Below are 22,868 nucleotides of genomic sequence, written 5' to 3' on the forward strand. Positions count from 1 at the left end.
AGATCTTAACAAAATAATTACTTTGCTTATGAAAGAGAGTTAGGGCAAAGAATGGGTCACAAAAGTGGAACCAGCATCACTTGTGTACCCTTTCTGCTAGATAACATTTGCATGTGTTTATAATAATTTAAAAGTCATTTCTTATGAAGTGCTATTAAATATTTTCCTAGAAGTCTTTTCAGAATATATAAAGCATTCTGCTAAATATATAATTCTTAAGGTTGCCACTTATTACAGAGGAAATACCTGTGGCTTTCTTTTGCTCTGGCTGTTATTTCAAGTCATTTATTTTTGTATCCAGCTAAAAGGTTATAACATCAAACAGACTGGTATTAGTATTATTTGTAGTATCTCACCCTTCGTTTCTCAACATAACATCTCTGTTGCAATTGCTGATATTTATGCAGCCATTTATTAACTCTGTGAAAGTTTAACTGTGAGTTGATACTATTATAACAAATTTCACAATTAGTGATTGAGCATCTGTATACAGTATCATGGTCCCCACTGAAAGTCTAGTTTCCACCCAGCTCCATGTGTTATCCCTACCTTATCTAACTTCCTTTCTCTCTGGCAATGATTAATCTAGTCTCTCTGTCTCTAGGGATTTGTTATTCTTTTGTCTATTCATTATTTTCTTTTGTTTCTTAAATTCTACATATAAGTGAAATCATACAGTGTTTGTCTTTCTCCTTGTGACATGTTCCACTTAGTATAGCATCCCTAAGGTGCATCCAGGCTATTGGCAATTACAAGAGTTTATCTCTTTTACAATTAAATAGCACACTATTAAGTTGTGTGTTTGTATGTATACATGTATATATATTTATCCAGCAATGGACTCTGGGATTGTCTCCTTATCTTGGTATTGTAAATTACTCTGCAGTGAGTATATGGGGTGATTTCCCCTCCCCCCACTCAAGTTAATGTTGTCAATATTCTTTAGTGAAACCCCATAAATGGAATAGCTGGATTCCCCCCCTTTCTTTCTTTGCTTTTCTTTTTTCTTCTTTTTTTTTAATTAAAGAAATTCCTATTACTGTTTTCCATTATGACTGTATTATTTTTTGTTTCCATCAGTATACAAAAGTTCCCTTTCCTCCCACATCCTTGCCAACACTGGTTGTTTCTAGTCTTTTTGATAGTACCCATTCTGAAAGGTGTGAATTAATATCTCACTGTGGTTGTTATTTCCTTAAGTGATAATGAACTTTTTTTTGGTACCTTATGTCTAATTTAGAGTAATAGCTATGAGGCTCCTCTTCCAATTTTTGCAGCAAGATTTCTCTCACTACTAAGTTGTATGAGTTCTTTGAGTTGCAACCATTTTAAATGTACTAGCTTATACCCTATTAAAATCTGGAGTTCACACTGCTTTGTCACTTATAATCCCTATTATGGGTAAGTGACTATAAAAATAATACACATATTTGCTTGATCTCTGTGTCACAGACACTATTCTGAGTACTTACATTAACTAATTTGATTCTCATGGTAGTCCTGTGAGGTAGATACTGTGGTTATTACCCTATTTTCTCAGTAAGGAAATTAAGGCACATAAAATGAAACATTTTGGCTTGATCTCTGCCCCACCACATTGAAAGAAGCTTTAGTGCTGTGGTCTCTTGGTGTCTGTCTGTCTGTCTCTCACTCTTTCTCTCAAAAAAAGAAAAGTTAAATAATTTTCCTGAGGTGTCACAGCTGCCATGCAATAGTACATTGGTGTTGGTATTAATTTTTTTCAAAAGTTTACTTGTTTAAAAAAAAACAATAGAAATGTGCGTGACATACTCAACATGTAATTATTTTCTGTATCAATGTAGCATAGTATGTAATATATATAATTTTATAGTAGCTTACTATCTAAAATATAATACAATGATGACATTGGAGCTTGAATGGAAAATATTTTGAATTCATACAGCTTTTTTTTTTTTTTGGTTCTGTCAGATTTAAATGAAAAACTGTTAACTGTCAACACTCCTCCTATTTGAACCTAGAAATGAAATCAAGGAGGGTTCCTAACTTGGTTGTCCTTCAGAAATCTTGCAGTATTTAATGTGCCAAAAGCAAAATAAACTCTTTCTTGGTTGAATTGATATGTAAAGATTAAGAATTTGAATAAGGAGTTAAACTAAAAGTACTCTTAACAACCTTGACATTCCCTTATCCCACTTACTGAGTTCCTGCTATGTTTCAAGAGTAGAGAGCATATAGTGAGTCAGCCCCTATCTTTGATGTGGGGAGAACTATTACAGTTGGAGATAGAGGGAGATGGAGACACAGAACACTGGTGATGGGAGGAGCAGTGTGGAATTATATCCCTATTTTGTTACCACTTTGTAAATCAATATTAAGTCACTAAGAAAAATTTTTTAAAAAAGAAGGTCTTGGTTTTAACCTCAAAAAAAGCTTCAAAATTTGACTGAAAAGATAGGAACAGTGAAATAAGTGGAAATGAAATATTGTCATGTTCATATATCACATAATCACATAAACTACCTGTTGGAATAGATTGGGAAATAAACATTATAGGCTGTCCTCATATATCTTAATTTCATGTCTGTTAATAATTGTTATAGAAATTCTACAGTAACTATAGCCCTCAGTGGATCATTTACCATAACTTAAACTTTGCTACTGTCTGTCTTTGAGATTAAGCGACAATACAACGTGATAGTAATTATTAGCAGTATCTGTCAGTAATTTCTTAACTTCTACCTCCCAAAGTGCAGAGGAAATTAAAACTGTAGGATATAGTTCCCTGACTGCAGGCAGCTTGTCTTCTGTATCTTCTTTCTGCTTGTGATTTAACTGTAATTTAAATGTAAAAAGAAAAAAAATGCTGTGTGTTTATCTTGGTCTTATTGGAAGTGCTCCTAGTTGGAAGTCTACATGAAATGTTTGTCTTTGCAGTTAATTCTAAAACTTGCATTGGTTTGTTTTTCTGTACAGGCAGATACCACCCACCCTTTAACCAAGCACAGAAAAATAGCCTCGTCTTTCCGAGATTCATCATTATTTGATATTTTCACCCTTTCCTGCAATTTATTAAAACAGGTGAGATTATAGTTTGGTTCTTGCTTGCTGGCTCATTTCAAAGAGTGAGAATAAGTGGGGATTTGTTAGATGTACATAGTAACTGACTTCTTGAGATTGTATACATCTTTTTTTTTTTTCAGTATTTATTTATTTTCCCTTTTGTTGCCCTTGTTATTTAACATTGTTGTGGTTATTGATGTCATTGTTGTTGGATAGGACAGAGAGAAACAGAGGGAGGAGAGGAAGACGGGAAGAGAAAGACAGACACCTGCAGACCTGCTTCACCAGCTATGAAGCAACGCCCCTGCAATTGGGGGGGGGGGGGGCTCGAACCGGGATCCTTACGCCAGTCCTTGCTCTTTGCACCACCTACACTTAACCCGCTGCGCCACCGCCCAACTCCCTGTATACATCTTTTTAATTATAATTATCACTCACATGGGACTTAACCTGTCTCCAAGATGTTAGCAAAACTTGCCAGACTGACCCCTCAAGTTAGAGAAAGGATTATGATTTTCCTGTATCAGCTCTGCTTCCCTAGGTAAAGAATAGTAAGTGAAAACTTCTCTGCTTCTAAAAGTATCTACTTTACCAAAGAGTTTGAAATTTTGTTTCTTGCTTTTTTATACCCACATAAAATCTTCCTATACAGCCTAAAAGGTATGTTAACTTTATGGTGTTTGGATTCTTAGGGCTCTAAAAGCAGGTTCAGGCTACACTGTTAAATACTAAAACTAGGCTCTTTCCTGTCCCCTGCTGAGTTAGAAGTAGCAAATAGACAAGCAACATCTGTAAATAAGAGTAGATTCTTAATCTCCAATATCCATTTAAATTTGAAGACTAGAAGAGGTAGATAGCATCATCTAAGAAATTACCAGCTTTAAAGTAGAACATTGGAGGCAGGGAGAGAACATACCAGACATGCTTGCCTGGGGCCCCAGATGTTCCCAAGTTCAGTTACCAGTACCAACATATACCAGAGCTGAGGGGTGGGGGGTGGGCAGGGAGAGGGAGGCCGTCATTTCTCACACACATACCTAAAGTACATTTAATATAACTTAGAAGATACTTTTTAAAAATGTTATTCTACACATCATCATCACAATGTTGGAATACTTTTTCCCTATTGAAGTAGAGACTGGTCCTGTTTTAGGGGTTTTGTTGTTTGTTTTGTTCTTTGCTTCTTCTTGTTCTCATTTGTTCCAATTTTAAATTTGAAGGAATATTGCATTCTTCACCATTAATGATGTCCAACTTTTGCCTCAATCATCTAATTTTACCTCAGAACTCCAAAACAGTCTTTAGATTGGTAACATTACCTGTTAAAAAAGAAAAATCTGTTGTACCCCTAGAAGGGGAAAAAGCTTTTGAAAAACTGAAGATTAAATTCTCCTCACTATCAGAAGTAATTAATCTGCTAGACTACAAGGGCACAGCTGTATAAACTTTGAATCTGAAGTTTTAGTTGCTCTTTCCAGTATTAAGCTAGAGGCAAGTGACTGCACTTCAGGTGTATAATAAATTCAGCCATGATGTTGTTTTAATTTGGGTTTGAAAGATTTTTGGTGATGGTGGTGATGATCAATAGAGGAGGAAAGGTATGTCAGGGTGCAAAACTTATTAAAATTCCCTCCTAGAGTTTAATTCTAACCTTACCTACGCCTAAGTAGGCTGATATATATCCTATGTTGCTTCAGAATTTCTTTTAATTCTACATCATATGTCAAAAATACATGTTAACAGGGAATTTCTATAAACACCAGCCTCATGTTTTCATAGTAAATAGGTTTTAATAATAAATGAAGAGATAGAATTTTCATTGTCACATTTAAGTGTCAAAAGCGCAGCATCTTAGGAGCTAAGAGTGGGGCACATCACATTACTGTGTTTAATGTAACTTTTTTTTTTTTAACTTCTCATGAGTCTGGTAGCAAACTTAGAAGAAAGGAGTGGTTGTTTGAGGCTTATTATGTGGTCATTTTACAGGCTTCAGGAAAGAATTTAAACTTGAATGATGAAAGTCAGCATGGCTTGCTCATGCAACTACTCAAGCTCACTCATAACTGCCTAAACTTTGATTTTATCGGCACGTCTACTGATGAGTCTTCAGATGACCTGTGTACAGTACAGATTCCCACCAGTTGGAGATCAGGTAACAGAATTTTGCTTCTGGAAGCTCTGCTACTAAGCTCAACAGTCTGTAGAATGATCTAAACACACCTCATGAACTCTTGCTTGAGAACCTTTAGAGTTCCAGTGAAGATTACTGAAGGAATCTTACAGGTTCTGTAGCATGAAAAAACTTTTTTTTTAAGTTTCTAATTACTTAAATAAAATTTCTAATTACTAACGTGATTTTCACTTCTAGGCATTAATCTCCTAGAGATTACTGTGCTCTTATTCATTTGCTGTAATACCTAGCTTTAAAAGCATCGCTGAGGACTGGGACAAAAACATAATGGTTTACACAACTCACTCTCATGCCTGAGGCTCCAAGTTCCCAGCTGCAATCCCCAAAACCACCATTAAACAGAACCGAGCAGATCTCTGCTCAAAATCTTTCTTTAAAATATAAAGTCATTTGTGGCCAGGAGATTGCTTCTTCTTCTTCTAGCGTTTGCCCTTCTTCCATAGCCAGTCAACAGCGTCAGGTTGAGACTGATGTAAAGTTTCGAGACCTCCTTTGAATCTGGAGAGGTGGCAGTCGTTGACTATGTGGGTCATAGTCTGTCTGTAGCCGCAAGGGCAGTTCGGGTCGTCTCTGGCTCCCCAGCGATGGAACATAGCGGCCACCGGCCATGGCCTGTTCGATAGCAATTGAGGAGGGCTCAATCATAATGTGCTAGGTCAAAGCCGGGTTGACGCTTGCAGGGGTCTGTGATGAGGTGTTTGTTCTTTACCTCAGCTGACTGCCAACTCTGTTTCCAAGAGTCTGGAACAGAGAAGTTCAGTGTAGGCGTAGGGGACCAGATTGGGTGACGAGACATCAAGTGTTGGACAGGGTGGGCGAAGATATCCGCGTATATTGGCAGGTCCGGTCGAGCGTAGACGTGGGAAATGAACTTAGATGATGCCGCATCCCGACGAATATCTGGCGGGGCGATGTTGCTAAGAACTGGCAGCCATGGAACCGGGGTGGAATGGATGGTTCCAGAAATTATCCTCATGGAGGAATATAATTTGGAATCGACCAAGTGGACATGGGGGCTACGGAACCATACTGGAGCACAGTATTCTGCAGTGGAATAGCATAATGCCAGAGATGATGATCGTAGTGTGGAAGCGCTCGCGCCCCATGAGGAGCTGGCCAGTCTTGCAATGATGTTATTCCTTGCGCCCACCTTTGCTGCAGTTTTTATGAGATATTCGTGAAATGACAGAGTGTGATCGAGAGTAACGCCAAGATAGACTGGCTGGGCTTCATGCCGGATTCTCGTATCGCCAAGCTGCACATTAAGCTCACGCGAGGCCGAGGCATGGTGTAGATTGCTTATTTGGTGTTGCACATTCCTCAACCACATGCAAGATCCTACTTTCAAACCTTGCTACCACTGTGACACTGGAGAGTTTTCAGGGGGGGTGGAGCAATGTGTGATATCTCGCCTCAATCTAGAATATAGAGTGAAAAAGTCCAGGAGGAGGGTATCACAAATGCATAAGACCCTGAAGTCACATGAAAGAAAACCCAAAATCAAGTCAAACTTGTGGTTACATTTGTTTCTGTGTTCCTAAGGATAAAAATTCAGGCTGTGAGTAGAATACTGTGTGTGCTCGCGCAAAGAATCAGAAAAATTAATGTTTCTTAAAGGAGTTAAAACACAGCAATTAAAAAAATGGAAAATAAAAAGCTCCTGATTAACACTTTCAAAGACAATAAACATTCTATAAGAGAGCAGGTTGTGTTCCCTGACTTGCCAATAGCAGTGTGCAGGCCTAATCAGTAAAATGTGCTTTTGTCTTCTAGCGTTCTTAGATTCTTCAACTCTGCAGCTGTTTTTTGACCTGTATCATTCCATCCCTCCTTCATTTTCACCTCTGGTGAGTCAGGACCACAGTTTTCTAAATCAAACCTATTACTAAATTAGATTACCACTAAATTAATTACCACTAGTAGTTACAGTGAATACATTATTCATTTTGCTTTAAAAATGTAGTAGCAAAGTTTAGAACTTTTAGGATAAGTTACTGACCTTTTGAGATTAAGCTTGGTTCTCAGAGTAAAGTCTGAGCTTGATTATTTTTAAATCATTCCTGTTAAATGACAGATTGCTACTGTTGTTAAGACTCTGTGTTTGACTTTATCATAGCTCAGATTGCCACAGACTAGAATATGTGGACTCGTGTTGTCTACTTGACTAGTAAACCTTAAATTCTTCAGAGATGTTACATAAGTGGAAATTATAATGGGGAGGCAAATTTGGATACTTCCCCTGGATATTATTTGATGACTCTTAGAAAAATAGCATTTCTCCTTATTAATAATAATTAATCTCCTTAAATCTCAAATTTCATTCAGGCCTGCCATTGGCCTGTTATTATAGGTCACTGATGTGAAATATAGTTGTACAGAATATACAAAGACTGCACAATGGTAATGAGTGTTTTACATAATGTCTCTGTAGTTAATTACTTTCTTGGTTTCTTGGTCTTATAGTACTTTTCCAAATCAACACAGAAACTTCTATTAGAAGAAATATGGAGTGTGTTATTTCTGTCATTAAATTTACTGTTAGAAAAGTAGCTCATTGAGGAGGTAATTACTGAATGTACTGTTTGTAAAGATATAAGCAAAATTAAAGGATTCCACGCATCCTCTTAAAATAGTAGCAAGCTTTGAAGGGCAAGAATGGGAACCTCTAGAAAGAAAGGAAGCTGTGCTTAGGGAAGAACTGTACAAGAGAGTTAGAGAAAGCTCCAATCAGAACCTCTTTCCTCTGCCCTTGTCCCTGTCTGATATTTTCCAGTGGCTAAGGCCAACTGCAACCAAGGAAGCAGAGAATTTAGTTGCCACTGAGATGTCCCTAGAGAATAGAGCAGGGTAGGAAACTGATCTGGAGGGACAAAGGATATTATCTAACTCAGTGAGTAAAATGTTATCAGTGTGATTTGGTGATTTCAGCACAGCATAAGCAAAAGACAAGGAAAATAATTAATTAAAACTTACACTAAAGTTGATATTTTAAGACTCCATATATAGATCAACTACATATAGTATACTGTATGTATGATATGTATACATAATTATGCTATAAATTGGTCTTTGTATAAACTATAAGTTGGTATTTATATGGGTGTGTCTATCTTAACAAGCAAGAATCAAAGCTATAAGATCCACCTAAGTAAATTTACAAACTAAATTTATTTAACTTGTTATAATGATAAACTTGCTCTTTTTATCCTGTTTTAATAAAGCTATTACAAATGTCCTAAGCTATACACTCCTTGGTCTTTGCACTTTCCATATCATAATTGTAGCAGGGGTGGATAGACAGAACTAGTAGCAATCTTTTTAATCAGTTGTGTTTGGGTTGTGCCTTTCCTTAGGTATTATCCTGCTTAGTACAGATCGCCTCAGTAAGAAGATCCCTGTTTAACAATGCAGAGAGGGCCAAGTTTCTCTCTCATCTTGTTGATGGTGTTAAACGAATACTGGAAAATCCCCAGGTAAATTCTCGAGACTTTTTTTTCCCTCTGTAGTTTGTATATTCCTAACAGACAGACCGAAATACATCTAAACCCACACTTAACAGAAAACTGTCTTCTAAAGTCTTCAGAAAGCTTAAGTTGATGGGTTCTTCAGAATGTTTGCCTACAAGAGGAATGCTGGGTGTCCAAGTCTTACTTGCATCCAGTTTTTATGTCAAATTATTACTTTGGTTGGATGTTCCCTGTGAGGTTGTTTCATGCCTAGGGTGTACCCTTTAGTGCCTCCCCTAAGGTCCTCAGTTACCTGGGAACATCAGCTTTGCTGGTGAAGTAAACTGTCCCTTCTCCTGAGGACTGCTTATTTAAAAGAACAAAGACCTTCATTTAAAGGAGAAAGATGTTTGTCTTGCTGAAATTTCTTACAATTTGGAAGGGGTAACACTGTGCTTAACCATCCCATAGCCTCTCAGATTCCTTCTTTAGCTTCAGAATGCAGATGTGGGAAGGGATACACATTCATGTAAGAAAATAAGGATAGAGGGGGGCCAGGCGATGGTACACCCAGTTAAGCACACATAGTATGAAGTGCAGGGACCTGAGTAGGGATCCCAGTTCAAGCCCCGACTCCCCATCTACAGGGGGATCTGTAGGTGTCTATCTTTCTCTCTCCCTCTCTACCTTCCCTATCTCTCTCAGTTTCTCTCTCCTGTCCAATAAAATGGGGAAAAAATGGCCACCAGGAATAATAGATTTGTAGTACGGGCCCCAAGCCCCAGCAATAACCCTGGAGACAAAAAAGGAAAAAAGGGGATAGAGGTGGTCATTCCTCCTCCCCATCCCTAAAATTGAGAATCTAAGGATTTTGTTTCCATTTTTGAATGTACATTATAAAGCTAAATGATATGGGGTGCTTTTGGTGAGAAGGGAGATACTTCTTAATCAAATATTCATTCCATGACCAAATGCCCTTTTTGTCTACCAGAGGTTCAGTCACCACTTACTTTTTTATTTATTATTGGATAGAGACAGAGGAAAATTGAGTAGAGAGGAAGAGAGAGGGGAAAGAGACAGAGAGACACCTGCAGCCCTGCTTCACCACTTATGAATCTTGCCCTCTGCAGATAGGGACCGGGGGCTTGAACACTGTAATGTGCACCACTTACTTTTTTTTTCACTTAGCTATAGTAATATCGTAGGAAATACCATAAAAGCAGTTATTGTATTTCATCTTTTTTTTTTTTAAGAATTTATTTCTTGGGGAGTCGGGCAGTAGCTCAGCGGGTTAAGCACAGGTGGCACAAAGCACAAGGACCGGCATAAGGATCCCAGTTCGAGCACCCAGCTCCCCACCTGCAGAGGAGTCGCTTCACAAGCAGTGAAGCAGGTCTGCAGTTGTCTGTCTTTCCCCCTCTCTGTCTTCCCCTCCTTTCTCTATTTCTCTCTGTCGTATCCAACAACTATGACATCAATAACAACGATAGTAACTACAACAATAAAATAAGAAGGGCAACAAAAGGGAATAAATAAATATTTTTTAAAAGAATTTATTTCTTTATTCATGAGAAAGATAGGAGGAGAAAAAGAACCAGACATCACTCTGGTACATGTGCTGCTAGGGATAGAACTCAGGACCTCATGATTGAGAATCCAATGCTTTGTCCACTGCACCACCTCCCAGATCACTTATTTCATCTTTTTCATAATTTTATTTAATTGATTTAATAATTATGTACAATATTATGAGATGAGATAGTATAGCTCATCACCAGTTTTGTGTGCCCCAAAAAACAAAAAAAAAGTCTTAGAGAAACTTGGCCACATTTTTCTTTCTTTTTTTTTTTAAATAATTTCAAGCGATTAAATTCTCTATATTCCACATATGAGCAAAATCATCTAGTTGTTGTCTTTCATCTCCTTATTTCAATAATAAAAGCATTTTTTTAATCATGCTGAATTCTGTGCCACACCCCCCCCCCCAATTTGTTTATGCTGGGAGATAGTAGATAGCATGTGGTTATGCAAAGACTTAATGCCTAAGGCACCAAAGGTCCCAGGTTCAATTCCTAGCACCACATTAAGCAATTGAGCAATTCTGTGGTATAAAGAGAAAGAAGGAAGGCAGAATTCATTTACTCAGCATATTCTATGTAAGACCTACCATGTGCTAGGAGTGTGGTGGTGAACAAAAAAGTCTGTTCTCCTAAGCTAATAGAGAAGGACATATATAAGGAAAATATATACAAACAAATCTATAGTTTCTGATTTAGGTATATGATAAAATATATAAACTTACTAATATAGAAACAGCAATGATACAAATATTCACTATATCAAAGTGCTGCTTTGCCACTGTAGTTGTACCTAGTGATTATCAGTTTGATAAATATGAAAACATCACTATCTTTCATTTGATTGGTGGGAAACAAACAGGGCACATCTTAGATGAGTCATGTCCTCTTTCACTAATACACTTTACAAGTTTAGGCAGAGAATGTGATCCTTCTGGACTTACAGACTCTTTCAGTTGAAGCTAATAATCCTCCTCCATAGGCTGATTGAACAAATGAGATGATAGATGTGCTTTCCTTTTGAAACCAGTGACTTGGCGGGGGTGGGGGGGCGGGGGGACGACAACTGTTTTTAAACATTATAGAAATCTGTCATGGTGAGTGAAGACCTACAATTAAAGTAGATGCCACCCCTAACACTATGTGCCATCCAAGTGCCATTCTGGAAGTATCACTGTTTATATTTTATTTCTCTCCTGTACTGTCACCAGAGTTTATTAGACCCAAACAATTACCATGAGTTTTGCAGACTACTGGCTCGATTGAAGAGTAACTATCAACTTGGAGAATTAGTAAAAGTGGAAAACTACCCTGAAGTCATCCGATTGATAGCTAACTTCACAGTGACCAGCCTGCAGGTTTGGCTTTGATTGCTTGTCTCTCTAAACACTGAAACCTCCTATTTTATTCATTGGTTTTAACCTTAAAGATTTTTTTTTTCTTGGAGAAAGTGAACATAGGTATTAGAAAACCTGCAGAGAGTAGTAACTATCTATCATAGACGATTTATTTTCATTACAAAACTAGGAGTTTGGTTGGAAGGGTATGTGAGGATTGTAAGGATAATATTTAGATTCTAGACAGAGAATTCTCTCATCCTTACTTTGAAAAGGACAATATTGAAATAGGAAGCTAGACAAGAATAAAAAGAAATTGAGTAATGTCTTCTGTAATATAGTGCAGTGCTTCTCAAATCTCATAACTTACATTAAAATCATCTGTGGGAACTTGATAAGTAGAGGTACTTTAGTGTCATCTTTTAATTAATATAACTTTCCTAGTGACTTATTAGTGTTTTACAAGAATTTTTATTTTATTAACTAATGAGAGCGAGAACCAGAGCACTGCTCTGCCACATTCAATTCCAGGGACCAAACTAAGTACCTCACACTTGAGAATCCTACATTTTATCCTCTGTGTCACATCCTGGGCCACTGACTTGTAAGATCACGGCTTATACTTACATACCACACCTACTACCAAAATTCTATGTGTCCCCACCCCACCTGTAACCACTGTTGTTTTCACAAAATCTGAGGATTTGGCTTCTACTCTTTTTTTTTTTTTTTTTAATGTATGTTTCAATTATCTATACATGAGTGAAGCCATCCAATTGTTGTCTCCTCCTTACTTCACTGTGCTTAATCACGTCAAGTTCTGTCCATTTTGTCCTGAAAGATACAATATCACCTTTTTTTTTTAATTGCAGAGTGGATCATTGAAGATAAACACATATGCACACCACAATTTTTTTTTTTTTATCCAGTCTCCCATTGGTGGACATTTAGGTTGCTTCCACTCCTTAGCTATTGTGAATAATATAACTATGAACATAGGGTTGCATGTATCCCTTCAATTTAATGTTTTCTTTGTTTTGTTTTGTTTTGTTTTGACCAGAACACTTCTCAGCCCTGGTTTATGGTAATGAAAAGGATTGAATCTGGGGCTTTGGACTCTCAGACATGAGAATCTCTTTGCAAAGCCATTATGTTATTTCCCCCACCCCAATTTAATGTTTTCATATACCTTGGATATAAACACTTGCTATTTCTGGTTCACTAGGCCCAGGGTGGAGCAGAGCATCTGTTTGTTTTTGACAAATTCTCCAGATGATTTTACTTGCTTATATTTAAGAACCATTTGGACGAGATTTTGCTTGTGATGTGATTTTTATACAGCCACCATAGAAGAGCTCTTTGCTATAGATAACTAATCTCTGAAGTACTAACTACTATGCACATTAGACTAGCTGCTCTGTGCAAAATAAAACCCACAAAAGTTTATCCTTTACAGAAGATTACTCTGTGTATCAAATGGCATGGGGATTAATATGTATTATGTACAAAAATGGGAAATTTGTCTTCTGCTCTTTCGGTTTCTCTTAGCACTGGGAATTTGCCCCAAATAGTGTGCACTATCTCCTAAGCCTATGGCAGCGACTGGCAGCCTCTGTGCCGTATGTGAAAGCCACAGAACCCCACATGCTGGAAACATATACTCCTGAGGTTACCAAAGCCTACATCACATCCCGTTTGGAATCTGTGCACATCATACTAAGGTAAGGAACCTTGAACTTAAAACTTGAAGCTTTATGGCTCTACCATAATGTAGAAGCTCCTAGTTAAGACGTCTTTCTGCAAAATAACATGAGAGATAAGTCTCTTTAACATATTCACATTTCCTTTTTTTCACCATCCACAGTAATATTGTTGAATCCAAAGTTAATTGGCATGTTTGTCCTTATTGCTGACATGAAATAAACATTTACAAGCTATAATTAGATTGTGTAAATTCCAAGTACCTAATGTGAATTAGAAATCAATAAATGAAATGACACAATCCAGGATTAAGCTGATTATATTACATTAACATATAGTTAAAGAAAATGCTAGGCCCTTTCAAAACTGACACATAAAAATAATCCTTTGTTAAGGGACCTGTTTTATTTGTTGTTTTTTTTTTGGGGGGGGGGTTGAGTTCTTAAACTTACTCTGAGTCAAATGCAAAATGCATTTAGTTGTCATAGGAAATATAGTCCCAACTGTTGATGATTTCAGTCATTTCAGAGTGTGGGTATTTGTGAAGCCCATTGAAAAAATACCATTCTACTATCTGATAGGTTCTGTTGGTGAGGATTCAACAGGGTATAGTGAGGCTATTTGAGCAAGTGGTACCATGTGTGCCCAGATAGCTGATTAATAGCTGTGTACCCTTTGGCAAGTTTTTCAGTTTCCGTACATGTAAAGTAAAATAATAAACCTTTCTCTTAAGGTCAGAATGAGTATTAAATCACTGTGTAATTTAGGTCCATTGTGTGTGGACTACGGTAAATCCACATTATATGAATTGTTAGGTGTAGTGATACTACTGCCAGTACTGGACAGTCATACCATGGTGTAACAGTAAACAGAAAGTTTGTTCTATAGTAAGATTTTTAATTTTAATACTCTGACCAATGCCTTTCCTTAACTATTGCCTCTAAGTTTAACATCAAAATACATTAGGTGGCAAAGCTTGACTTGTAGTAATGAGAAATCATTTATAATATTTTAAAGTTTCACTTAGTATAACTATTTGTAATATTTAGATATTTTGGTATAAAAGTACTGTGCTTGATATACCGCAGAAGCCATTGAGCATTGTTACGTGGTAGAAGCAACATGGCACCTCCCTAAAGACCTCAGGTTTCTAAATTTCAAAACACATCTGACCACAGTATACTCAAAACAAGAAATAGGATACTTATAGTCCCCATGTTGACTATAATAAAAAGCTGAGAACCAGAAGTGCCTGGGATTGAAAAGCATACAACAGAGAAAATCAAGACAAACAAATGTTACAGGACGGGAAATTCAGACTGAGAGATTAGATACCACCAATAAAGTAAACAAATGTGAGAATGATGCTAGGGTGGAAGTGTGTGCCTTCAAACATTTTTGGTTTTTAGGACTTTTTTAAAATTTTTTTTTATATTTATTTACTCATTTTCCCTTTTGTTGCCCTTGTTGTTTTTCATTATTGCTGTAATTATTGTTGTTATTTAGATAGGACAGACAGAAATGGACAGAGATGGGGAAGACAGGAGGAGAGAAAGACACTTGCAGACCTGCTTCACCGCCTGTGAAGTGACACTCCTGTAGGTGGGGGCTCAAACTGGGATCCTTATACCGGTCCTTGCTCTCTGCACCACCTGGCTTAACCCACTGCGCTACCGCCTGACTCCCTTTTTTTTTTTATTTTTATTTATTTTAATGAGAGAGATAGAGAGATCAGAGCACTTCTCAGCTCTGGCTGATGGTGGTGCTTGGGATTGAACCTGGGGCCTTAGATCCTCAGGCATGAAAGTCTGTTTTGAATAACTATTATGCTGTCCTCCCTTCAAACTTTTTGAATACTCTTATTGGTGAAAAATCGTGTTGACACTTTAGGCTTCTGTGATTAAAAATGGTGCCTAAGTGAAGAGGAAAGAGAGCTCCTAGAATGGAACTTATGGGAGTCGGGCGGTGGCGCAGCAGGTTAAGCGCAGGTGGCGCAAAGCACAAGGACCAGCATAAGGATCCCGGTTCGAACCCCGGCTCCCCACCTGCAGGGGAGTCGCTTCACAGGTGGTGAAGCAGGTCTACAGGTGTCTATCTTTCTCTCCCCCTCTCTTGTCTTCCCCTCCTCTCTCCATTTCTCTCTGTCCTATCCAACAACGACAACAACAATAATAACTACAATAATAAAACAACAAGGGCAACAAAAGGGAATAAATAAAATTAAAAAATTTAAAAAAAAAAAAAAAGAAGAATGGAACTTATTTTAAGAGCACTGATTTCTGTCTTCCCTTGGTAATAGAGATGGACTAGAAGATCCTCTAGAAGATACAGGTCTAGTCCAGCAGCAGTTGGACCAACTGTCTACAATCGGGCGCTGTGAATATGAGAAGACCTGTGCCCTCCTTGTACAGTTGTTTGACCAGTCAGCCCAGTCCTATCAGGAGCTGCTGCAGAGTGCCAGTGCAAGCCCCATGGATATCGCTGTGCAGGAGGGTAAGTGAACAGTGGGCTGGGTCTGGAAGGTAGTGTTTCATTGTGCCACCTCTCTTTCCTAATCAAACCCCCCCCCCAGAGGATTCTTCCATCATCAGTTTACCTCCATGTATACAAAAGAATATTTGTATGCATATAACTGAAATCATATCTGCAATGAGGGTGGGTGGCGGTGAACCCAGTAGAACCACGCACAATAACCTAGGATCAGGCCTCTGGCCCTTAGCTATAGGGTAGAAGCCTCCTGAGCAGTAAAGCAGTGCTTCAGGTATTTTCTTTCTCTCTCCCTGTCTCTCAATTTTTCAGTCAGTGAAAGAAGGAAAAAATGGTCACTGGAAACAGTGGATTTATCATGCAGGCACCAAGCCCCAGTGATAACCCTGTTGGCAATAAAGAATAAAATAAAATGCACTGTGCTCCAAAAAATAATGGCCCTGTCTGATAGAAGAACACCAGTTATCTGTTATGTTCCCTTTGGCATCATTTTTGCAGAGCAGATGCTATACTTTTAAGAAAACTTGAGTGGTCCAGGAGGTGGCATAGTAGATAAAGCGTTGGACTCTCAAGTATGAGGTCCTGAGCTCAGTCCCCGGCAGCACATGCATCAGAGTGTTGTCTGGTTCTTGCTTTCTCCTCCTATCCCTCTCATAAATAAATAAATAATTTTTTTTTTTAATTATAGAAAACTTGAAGCTTTATGGCTCTACCATAATGTAGAAGCTCCTAGTTAAGACATGAACCTCACAGTGAGGAATCTGTTCATGAAATTGTCACTGAAGGTGATACTAATGGATCTACTTCCTGTTGCAGGAAGGCTAACGTGGCTAGTTTACATCATTGGTGCAGTGATTGGTGGCCGAGTCTCTTTTGCCAGCACTGATGAGCAAGATGCTATGGATGGTGAACTTGTCTGTCGGTAAGTGCTCCTGCAGCAGCTTTCCATTTCACTACACACACACACACCGCTGGAGTACTTCTACCACAAGAACTTGACACAGTACTATTAAATGGTTTCCTTCCCGTTTATAAAATATAGTCTCGTGAAGCTGCTTGCACAGGAACTACCATTATCAATTATTACCACTGTTTACCAGTTCTGCCTGCGGTCCTTGAAGAAGTATTTGCAGTAATTCAGCAAGGAAGTGTTGGTTACAGAATTAGGAGAGCATGAGTGGGGCATAGCTCAGAGTTACTGAAAGATAAGACTACTGCTTTTTGCCGTGCCAGAGTCAGTCTGATAGGAAACTGGACTCTTTGAGCATCCTCAGAAATGAACTTACAAAGTTACTACAGCCATTCAAATCTCTTGACCATACACTGGTCCATTTTTAGTACTTTTGTATCTGTGTGGTTCTCATCATAGTGAAAACCTATTATTTAATGATTTCTAGAAATTTGTCAAGCACGGGGAAAAAGGCTTTAAAAAAAAAAAAACACATTAAAGCACAGGTTTTGTTTGTTTGGTTTTTTGCCTCCAGGCTTATCACTAGGGCTTGGTGCTAGTACTATGAATCCACTACTCCTGGTGGCCATTTCTTCCATTTTATTGGATAGGACAGAGAAAAATTGAGGAGGGAGAAGAAGATAAAGAGGGGGAAAGATACCTGCAGACCGGCTTTACCCTGTAGATCCTTGTACAGGTCTTTGCACTTCATACCATGTGCACTTAACTGGGTGAGTCACCACCCAACCTCTATTGGGATTATTTACTCTTAAAAGATACTAAGGTCCTCAAAGACCTTTTTTTTCTTAATGTGATATATATTTATCAATATTTACCATATGAGAAAAAAAATTGAGACAACCACTGGATGATTTCACTTATGTGGAACCTAGAGAACTAAAACACATGAACTTGCATCAGAACAAAACAGAAGCAAACCAACTGTCCTTAAGATGTTGTTAAAACTGTGGTGGTTATCATTGGGAGAGTGGGGGGTAGGGGAGGCACAAAAACTGTTGGGTACAATAAGGAACTATACCTTGTGATCTTACAATTGTGTAAACCACTATTATTAATAATTTTAAATTACCGTATCGGAAAAGCAGACATTTCTAGATGTTTACTCATTTGAAAATCACATGAGAAAGTTGCTCAAGCTGATAAAGCACAGGACTTGTATGCCTGAAACTCCTGGTTCAATCCCCTGTGTTACATGTACTAGAATAGTAATCTGGCTTCTCTCAACTATCTCATGTAAAATCAACTTAAATGTTTAAAAAATAAGTACATGTTAGGGGACAAGGAAATAACTTATTCAGTAGGAGTGCACATCTTACTGTTAGGTCCTGTGTTCATTCCCCAGTACTGCTTTTAAAAAAAAAAAAGTACTTGTTAATATAAATAATATATTTTAAATAGTTTTTACTAATTAATGAGAATAACAAGTTTGTTTTAATGCCTTGCATAGAAGTCAACTATATTGTCCTAAGTGCTTTGCATTCAATTTTGAAAGAATTACTCAGGGAGAGAGGGCCATCAGAGTGCCAATCTCACGTGTTGCCAGGGATCAAATTCTGGGATTCATGTGTGTAAGTCCACCACTGAACCACACTGGCTGTCTTATAGCCCTAGAAAATCCACTTGCTCTAGCCTTGAGTGGAATGCAAGTGAGGGGCAAATGTAGTATTTTCATGAAAATGTTTTTTGAGCGTGCAGAGAAACACTACCCTAAAAGTATTCTAAATTGCTTTCCTGAGATATAAGCATGTTTCAATATGATCCCATGATATCTCAATCCTTAGTCTTCTTTTGAAATCCCTGTTTGTCTCTCTTACTCTGTGTAGTTATCAGATGCCCATCTGCCTTTGGTTGCCGTAATCCTGACAAAAGTCTCCATACCATGTCCCACTGGTGTTTTTTGAAGAGTTAAGCAAAGATTTAGAGAAGATGAAATTTAACAATTTTTTGCAGCCATGTGATAATGTGTGTCATAACATAAGTTTAATTTACATGTCTTGAAGACTGGCTCTCAACCTCAGTGCTACAACATAGTGACCAAGTATAATTCACACCTGATATGCCACAAATGATATTACTTATTCCCATACTGGCACATTTGTAATAACTTCATTCTTAATCAGTGTTGGAGTCATGGTTTCAAAAAAGAAATGAAATTAAATCTGTTCTTAGTCCTTGGAAGTTTTGGCCTACTTATGAGTATCGTAGTTCATGTATCTCCATTCTTTACATGATTCTCTAAGAGAAAAAGATCAAGAGCCACAGGTCTCAGACATTCACTCATTTTATAGATGAGAAACTAGGACTCTGAGAATCAGCTGCTTTTCCCAAGCTCTCACAGAAGTTTTTCACTAGTTTTAAGCTGAATATGAGTTCTGCCTCTCTCTATAATCTTAGTGGATTAGAAGTATTAAACATCTAAGTAGTCATTCATTCCTTGGGTGTAGTTCCTGTATAGCAGAAACAGAATTTTGTTCTCTCAATGGCATAACCCCTGTAGAGAATTCCTTTCAGATAGAAAAAATTGAGGCAAAGAGATACATGACTTTTCAGGGTAAGTTGGAATTGTTAGATTGATCAGGATATCCTGCTGTTGAGAATCACTGCTTCTCTTGCTCTAGGGTTCTCCAGCTGATGAACCTAACAGATTCTCGATTGGCTCAGGCGGGTAATGAGAAGCTAGAATTGGCCATGCTGAGCTTTTTTGAACAATTTCGTAAGATCTACATTGGGGACCAAGTGCAAAAATCCTCTAAGGTAACTAATTCTCAATTGGGTCTATTTCTTACTTCTGCTTGTAGAATTCTGGGTTGAGGGTAATAGCTAATAACAATAAAGGTACAACCTCCAGCTTTTAGGTATCAGGACAGTCCCAGTGTCTCTCTTAATCTGTAGAAGTTTGAAAGACTCATCAAAACATTGACTACATTTCTTAGCTTTCTGTATGCTTGGCAAATGGCTAGTAAACGCATTTGTTAGTATCCTCCATATTGGCAATTCTCGGTCTTTTTTTTATTTTTATTTTCAATCTTTATATTTTATTTTACAAGAGTACTACTCAGTTCTCGTTTATGGTGGTGCTTGGGATTGAACCTAGGACCTTTGCTGCCTTAGGCATTAGAGCGTTTTTGCATAACCATTATGCTGTCTCCCCAGCCCAATTCTTAGTCTTGATACAAAGATTAATGTTCAGAATAGCAGAAGATTTTGTATAGTTGTTTTCGAGGGGACCAATTAGGTAGCTTGGCATCTACCTACTATTGAGTAATAGTTAGAAACCAGCTAGCTCACCTCTTCAGTAAGGACATTTTCCCTAACATTGTTGTCCATTATTTTATCATATCTTCCCCCATAAGTGAAAACCAAAATAAGAGTGAGGCTTGATTTTTCTTTTTCTTTTTTTATATTTATTTGTTTTCCCTTTTGTTGCATTTGTTTTTATTGTTGTAATAAACAACAATAAAAGAGAAATAGAGAGGAGGGGAAGACAGAGAGAGGGAGTCCGTGGTAGCGCAGCAGGTTAAGCGCATGTGGCGTGAAGCTCGAGGACCAGCTTAAGGATCCTGGTTCGAGCCCCCGACTCCCCACCTGCAGGGGAGTCGCTTCACAAGCGGTGAAGCAGGTCTGCAGGTGTCTATCTTTCTCTCCCCCTCTCTGTCTTCCCCTCCTCTCTCCATTTCTCTCTGTCCTATCCAACAGTGACATCAATAACTACAACAATAAAAACAACAAGGGCAACAGAAGGGAATAAATAAATATTTTTAAAAAGAGAGGGAGAGAGAAAGACACCTGCAGACCTGCTTCACAGCCTGTGAAGTGACTGCCTTGCAGGTGGGGAGCCAGGGGCTTGAACCAGGATCCTTAACATTAGTCCTTGCACTTTATGCCGTGTGCACTTAACCCGCTGTGCTACCACCCAACTCCCAAGACTTGATTTTTCTAATTCATGTTTTCTGGTTACATTCTCTTGCCTTAATACAACATCAGCTATATCGCCGACTCTCAGAAGTGCTGGGCTTGAATGATGAGACCATGGTCCTAAGTGTCTTCATAGGAAAAATGTAAGTGTTTCTACTTGGCATCAGCAAGACTCCTTTGCAATCCTATTGCAACTATAAAGTGTAACCTCAGCACTGTGTTGCCAGTGCCTTGGTTTTCCAGCATTGATGGTTTGTGTCAGAAAATTGTGCATTTGAATGTGTGACAAGCTGTGCTTAGAGATATGGCCCGGCCCCAGAGCATTCCAGGCTTGTGCAGGCAAGGATTTAACCTCACCTTTAACCTCTGCAATCATGGGTGAAATCCTGTGTGGCTTGAGCAGAATGAACCAGTCTCCCCAGTGACTGGTGTGCAGCCTCTAACCCAGTTACCCTGTGGCCAGGGATGGAAGAGTGGGTATTCACATACTGAATTTCCACTAGGTCTGCCTCCCAGAAAGAGAGCCAACTTTAAAATAGACTTACTTCTCTTAAGAAATAACAGGTCTTCAAGAGTCTTACATCTCTAAAGCCTAGTGTTATTATTTGAACTATCTTTAAACTTGGAGCTTCTAATTGGCCCTTTTTGTTTTGTCTCACTTTTTTTTTTTTTAAGTTATCCCCAGTGGTTACATTTTTTCCCCATTTTTAGGAGCCTATTTTATTGAAGTATTAGGTAAATTAGCATGAGGGGCCAAATGTATTACCCAGGGCTATGTGCAAAGTGATATTTTGCCTTCCAACTGTCTCAGTCCTAAACGCTCGTATCCATGAGCTGGTTAACAACTTAGAAGAAAAAAAAAAAGCAAAGGGGGTCTAAAGGACTCTGCCAGCCAAGAACCCAGAAGCAAGGGCTACTAGAATTCTGCAGCTGACAGTGGATGGTGCAGGTGCAGAATTGCATACGTCTGCATGTTATCACTGCCGCAGAAATCTCTTACCCTTGCTGCAGAAATCAGCCCTGGAGTGCCCCAGAATTCCAAGGGCCTGGGTATGGGCCAGTGTAGCTTTGGAACCAAGTAGTGAAGAGTATCTGAAGGATAATTTTTCTAGTCAACCAAATGTAAGTATAGAGATTTTATACCCATTTTTTGTGGTTGTGATGTCTGTGAATTGTTGATGCAGAATGTGGTGTCTCTTGATGGAAGATTTTTTTTTCTCATAACCCTCAAAGAAACCAGGCAAATCAAAAATGTCTTCTGCTTTTTTTCTTCTTTTTGTCCTCCAGCATCACCAACCTAAAGTATTGGGGCCGTTGCGAACCAATCACCTCCAAAACACTACAGCTTCTGAATGACCTCTCCATTGGATATCCTTTTCCAAGCTGACTCGTGTACATGAAAGGGCTTGGGGCACGCCACAGTTTAGAGGTCCTAGCCCCCAAGATGAGCCTGCCTGCACACAAGCTAATAGTTTGCTACAGATTAATTCCTAAGATGCAGAAGTACCCATCAGATCCATCTCACACTCTTTATCACCTCAGTGGCAGGGTAGTCCATCCTAATTTGTCTGAGAGAGTGATAGAAGTACTCTGGAGTTAATGTTGCAATAAAAGTAGTGGCTGTGCTTCCTTTTGGCTAGATCACCCATAAAGTAAGAAACTTCCATATCCAGGAGGCTGCAGAAGTAAACCCTGTAAAAGCTCTTTGAGTGATTTTCTTTAATTTTTCAAAAAAAAAAAGTGCACAGTCTAGTCCATTTGTAATGCACAGAGCAAAAGTTCATGCACTGCACACACACCTGAGGCTTGGCTTCAGAGATTAATGCTCTTTTAGATCCCTTATTGAGAAAAGCCATTGTAGGATATTCATGAATCTTGTGGAAAACTACTGAATTGTATCTCTTTATATGTGTATTCTCTCGTTGATCAGTTTAATACTGCTTTGAAGAAAACATTTGGCATTGTTACGCTCAAGTATTTAAGGAAAATGTTATGACTGGTATGGAAGTCATAGTAAAGAACCTACCCTGCCCTAGAAGTTGTTATTCTGCATTTGAGAACCTGAGTCTGTGTCACATTTTTCCTTGACCCACTTCCTTTGCCTTTACATACAGTAGTGTGAGAAAACTAGTGAAGCTGAGTGCTGTGCAGTTCATGCTGAATAATCATACAGTAAGTGGTTTCACCCCTCAGCCTGGTTCT

General features: G+C 38.4%; 1 protein-coding gene across 2 annotated transcripts in view; it reads left to right on the forward strand.

The window, feature by feature from the left end:
- Nucleotides 1–22,868, forward strand: part of XPO7 (exportin 7) — an 89,594-nt gene that overhangs the window by 45,692 nt on the left and 21,034 nt on the right. For both annotated transcript variants that reach the window (XM_007529144.2, XM_007529145.3), the window contains exons 6-17: nt 2,956–3,060; nt 5,029–5,194; nt 7,007–7,080; nt 8,587–8,706; nt 11,468–11,614; nt 13,142–13,314; nt 15,594–15,787; nt 16,598–16,703; nt 19,370–19,505; nt 20,736–20,809; nt 21,954–22,034; nt 22,775–22,838. In XM_007529144.2, the coding sequence (XP_007529206.1) occupies nt 2,956–3,060; nt 5,029–5,194; nt 7,007–7,080; nt 8,587–8,706; nt 11,468–11,614; nt 13,142–13,314; nt 15,594–15,787; nt 16,598–16,703; nt 19,370–19,505; nt 20,736–20,809; nt 21,954–22,034; nt 22,775–22,838 (1,440 nt within the window). The remainder of the gene's footprint in view (nt 1–2,955; nt 3,061–5,028; nt 5,195–7,006; nt 7,081–8,586; nt 8,707–11,467; nt 11,615–13,141; nt 13,315–15,593; nt 15,788–16,597; nt 16,704–19,369; nt 19,506–20,735; nt 20,810–21,953; nt 22,035–22,774; nt 22,839–22,868) is intronic.

Source organism: Erinaceus europaeus, chromosome 19 (assembly GCF_950295315.1).
Source record: "Erinaceus europaeus chromosome 19, mEriEur2.1, whole genome shotgun sequence".
NCBI classification, from domain to species: Eukaryota; Metazoa; Chordata; class Mammalia; order Eulipotyphla; family Erinaceidae; genus Erinaceus; species Erinaceus europaeus.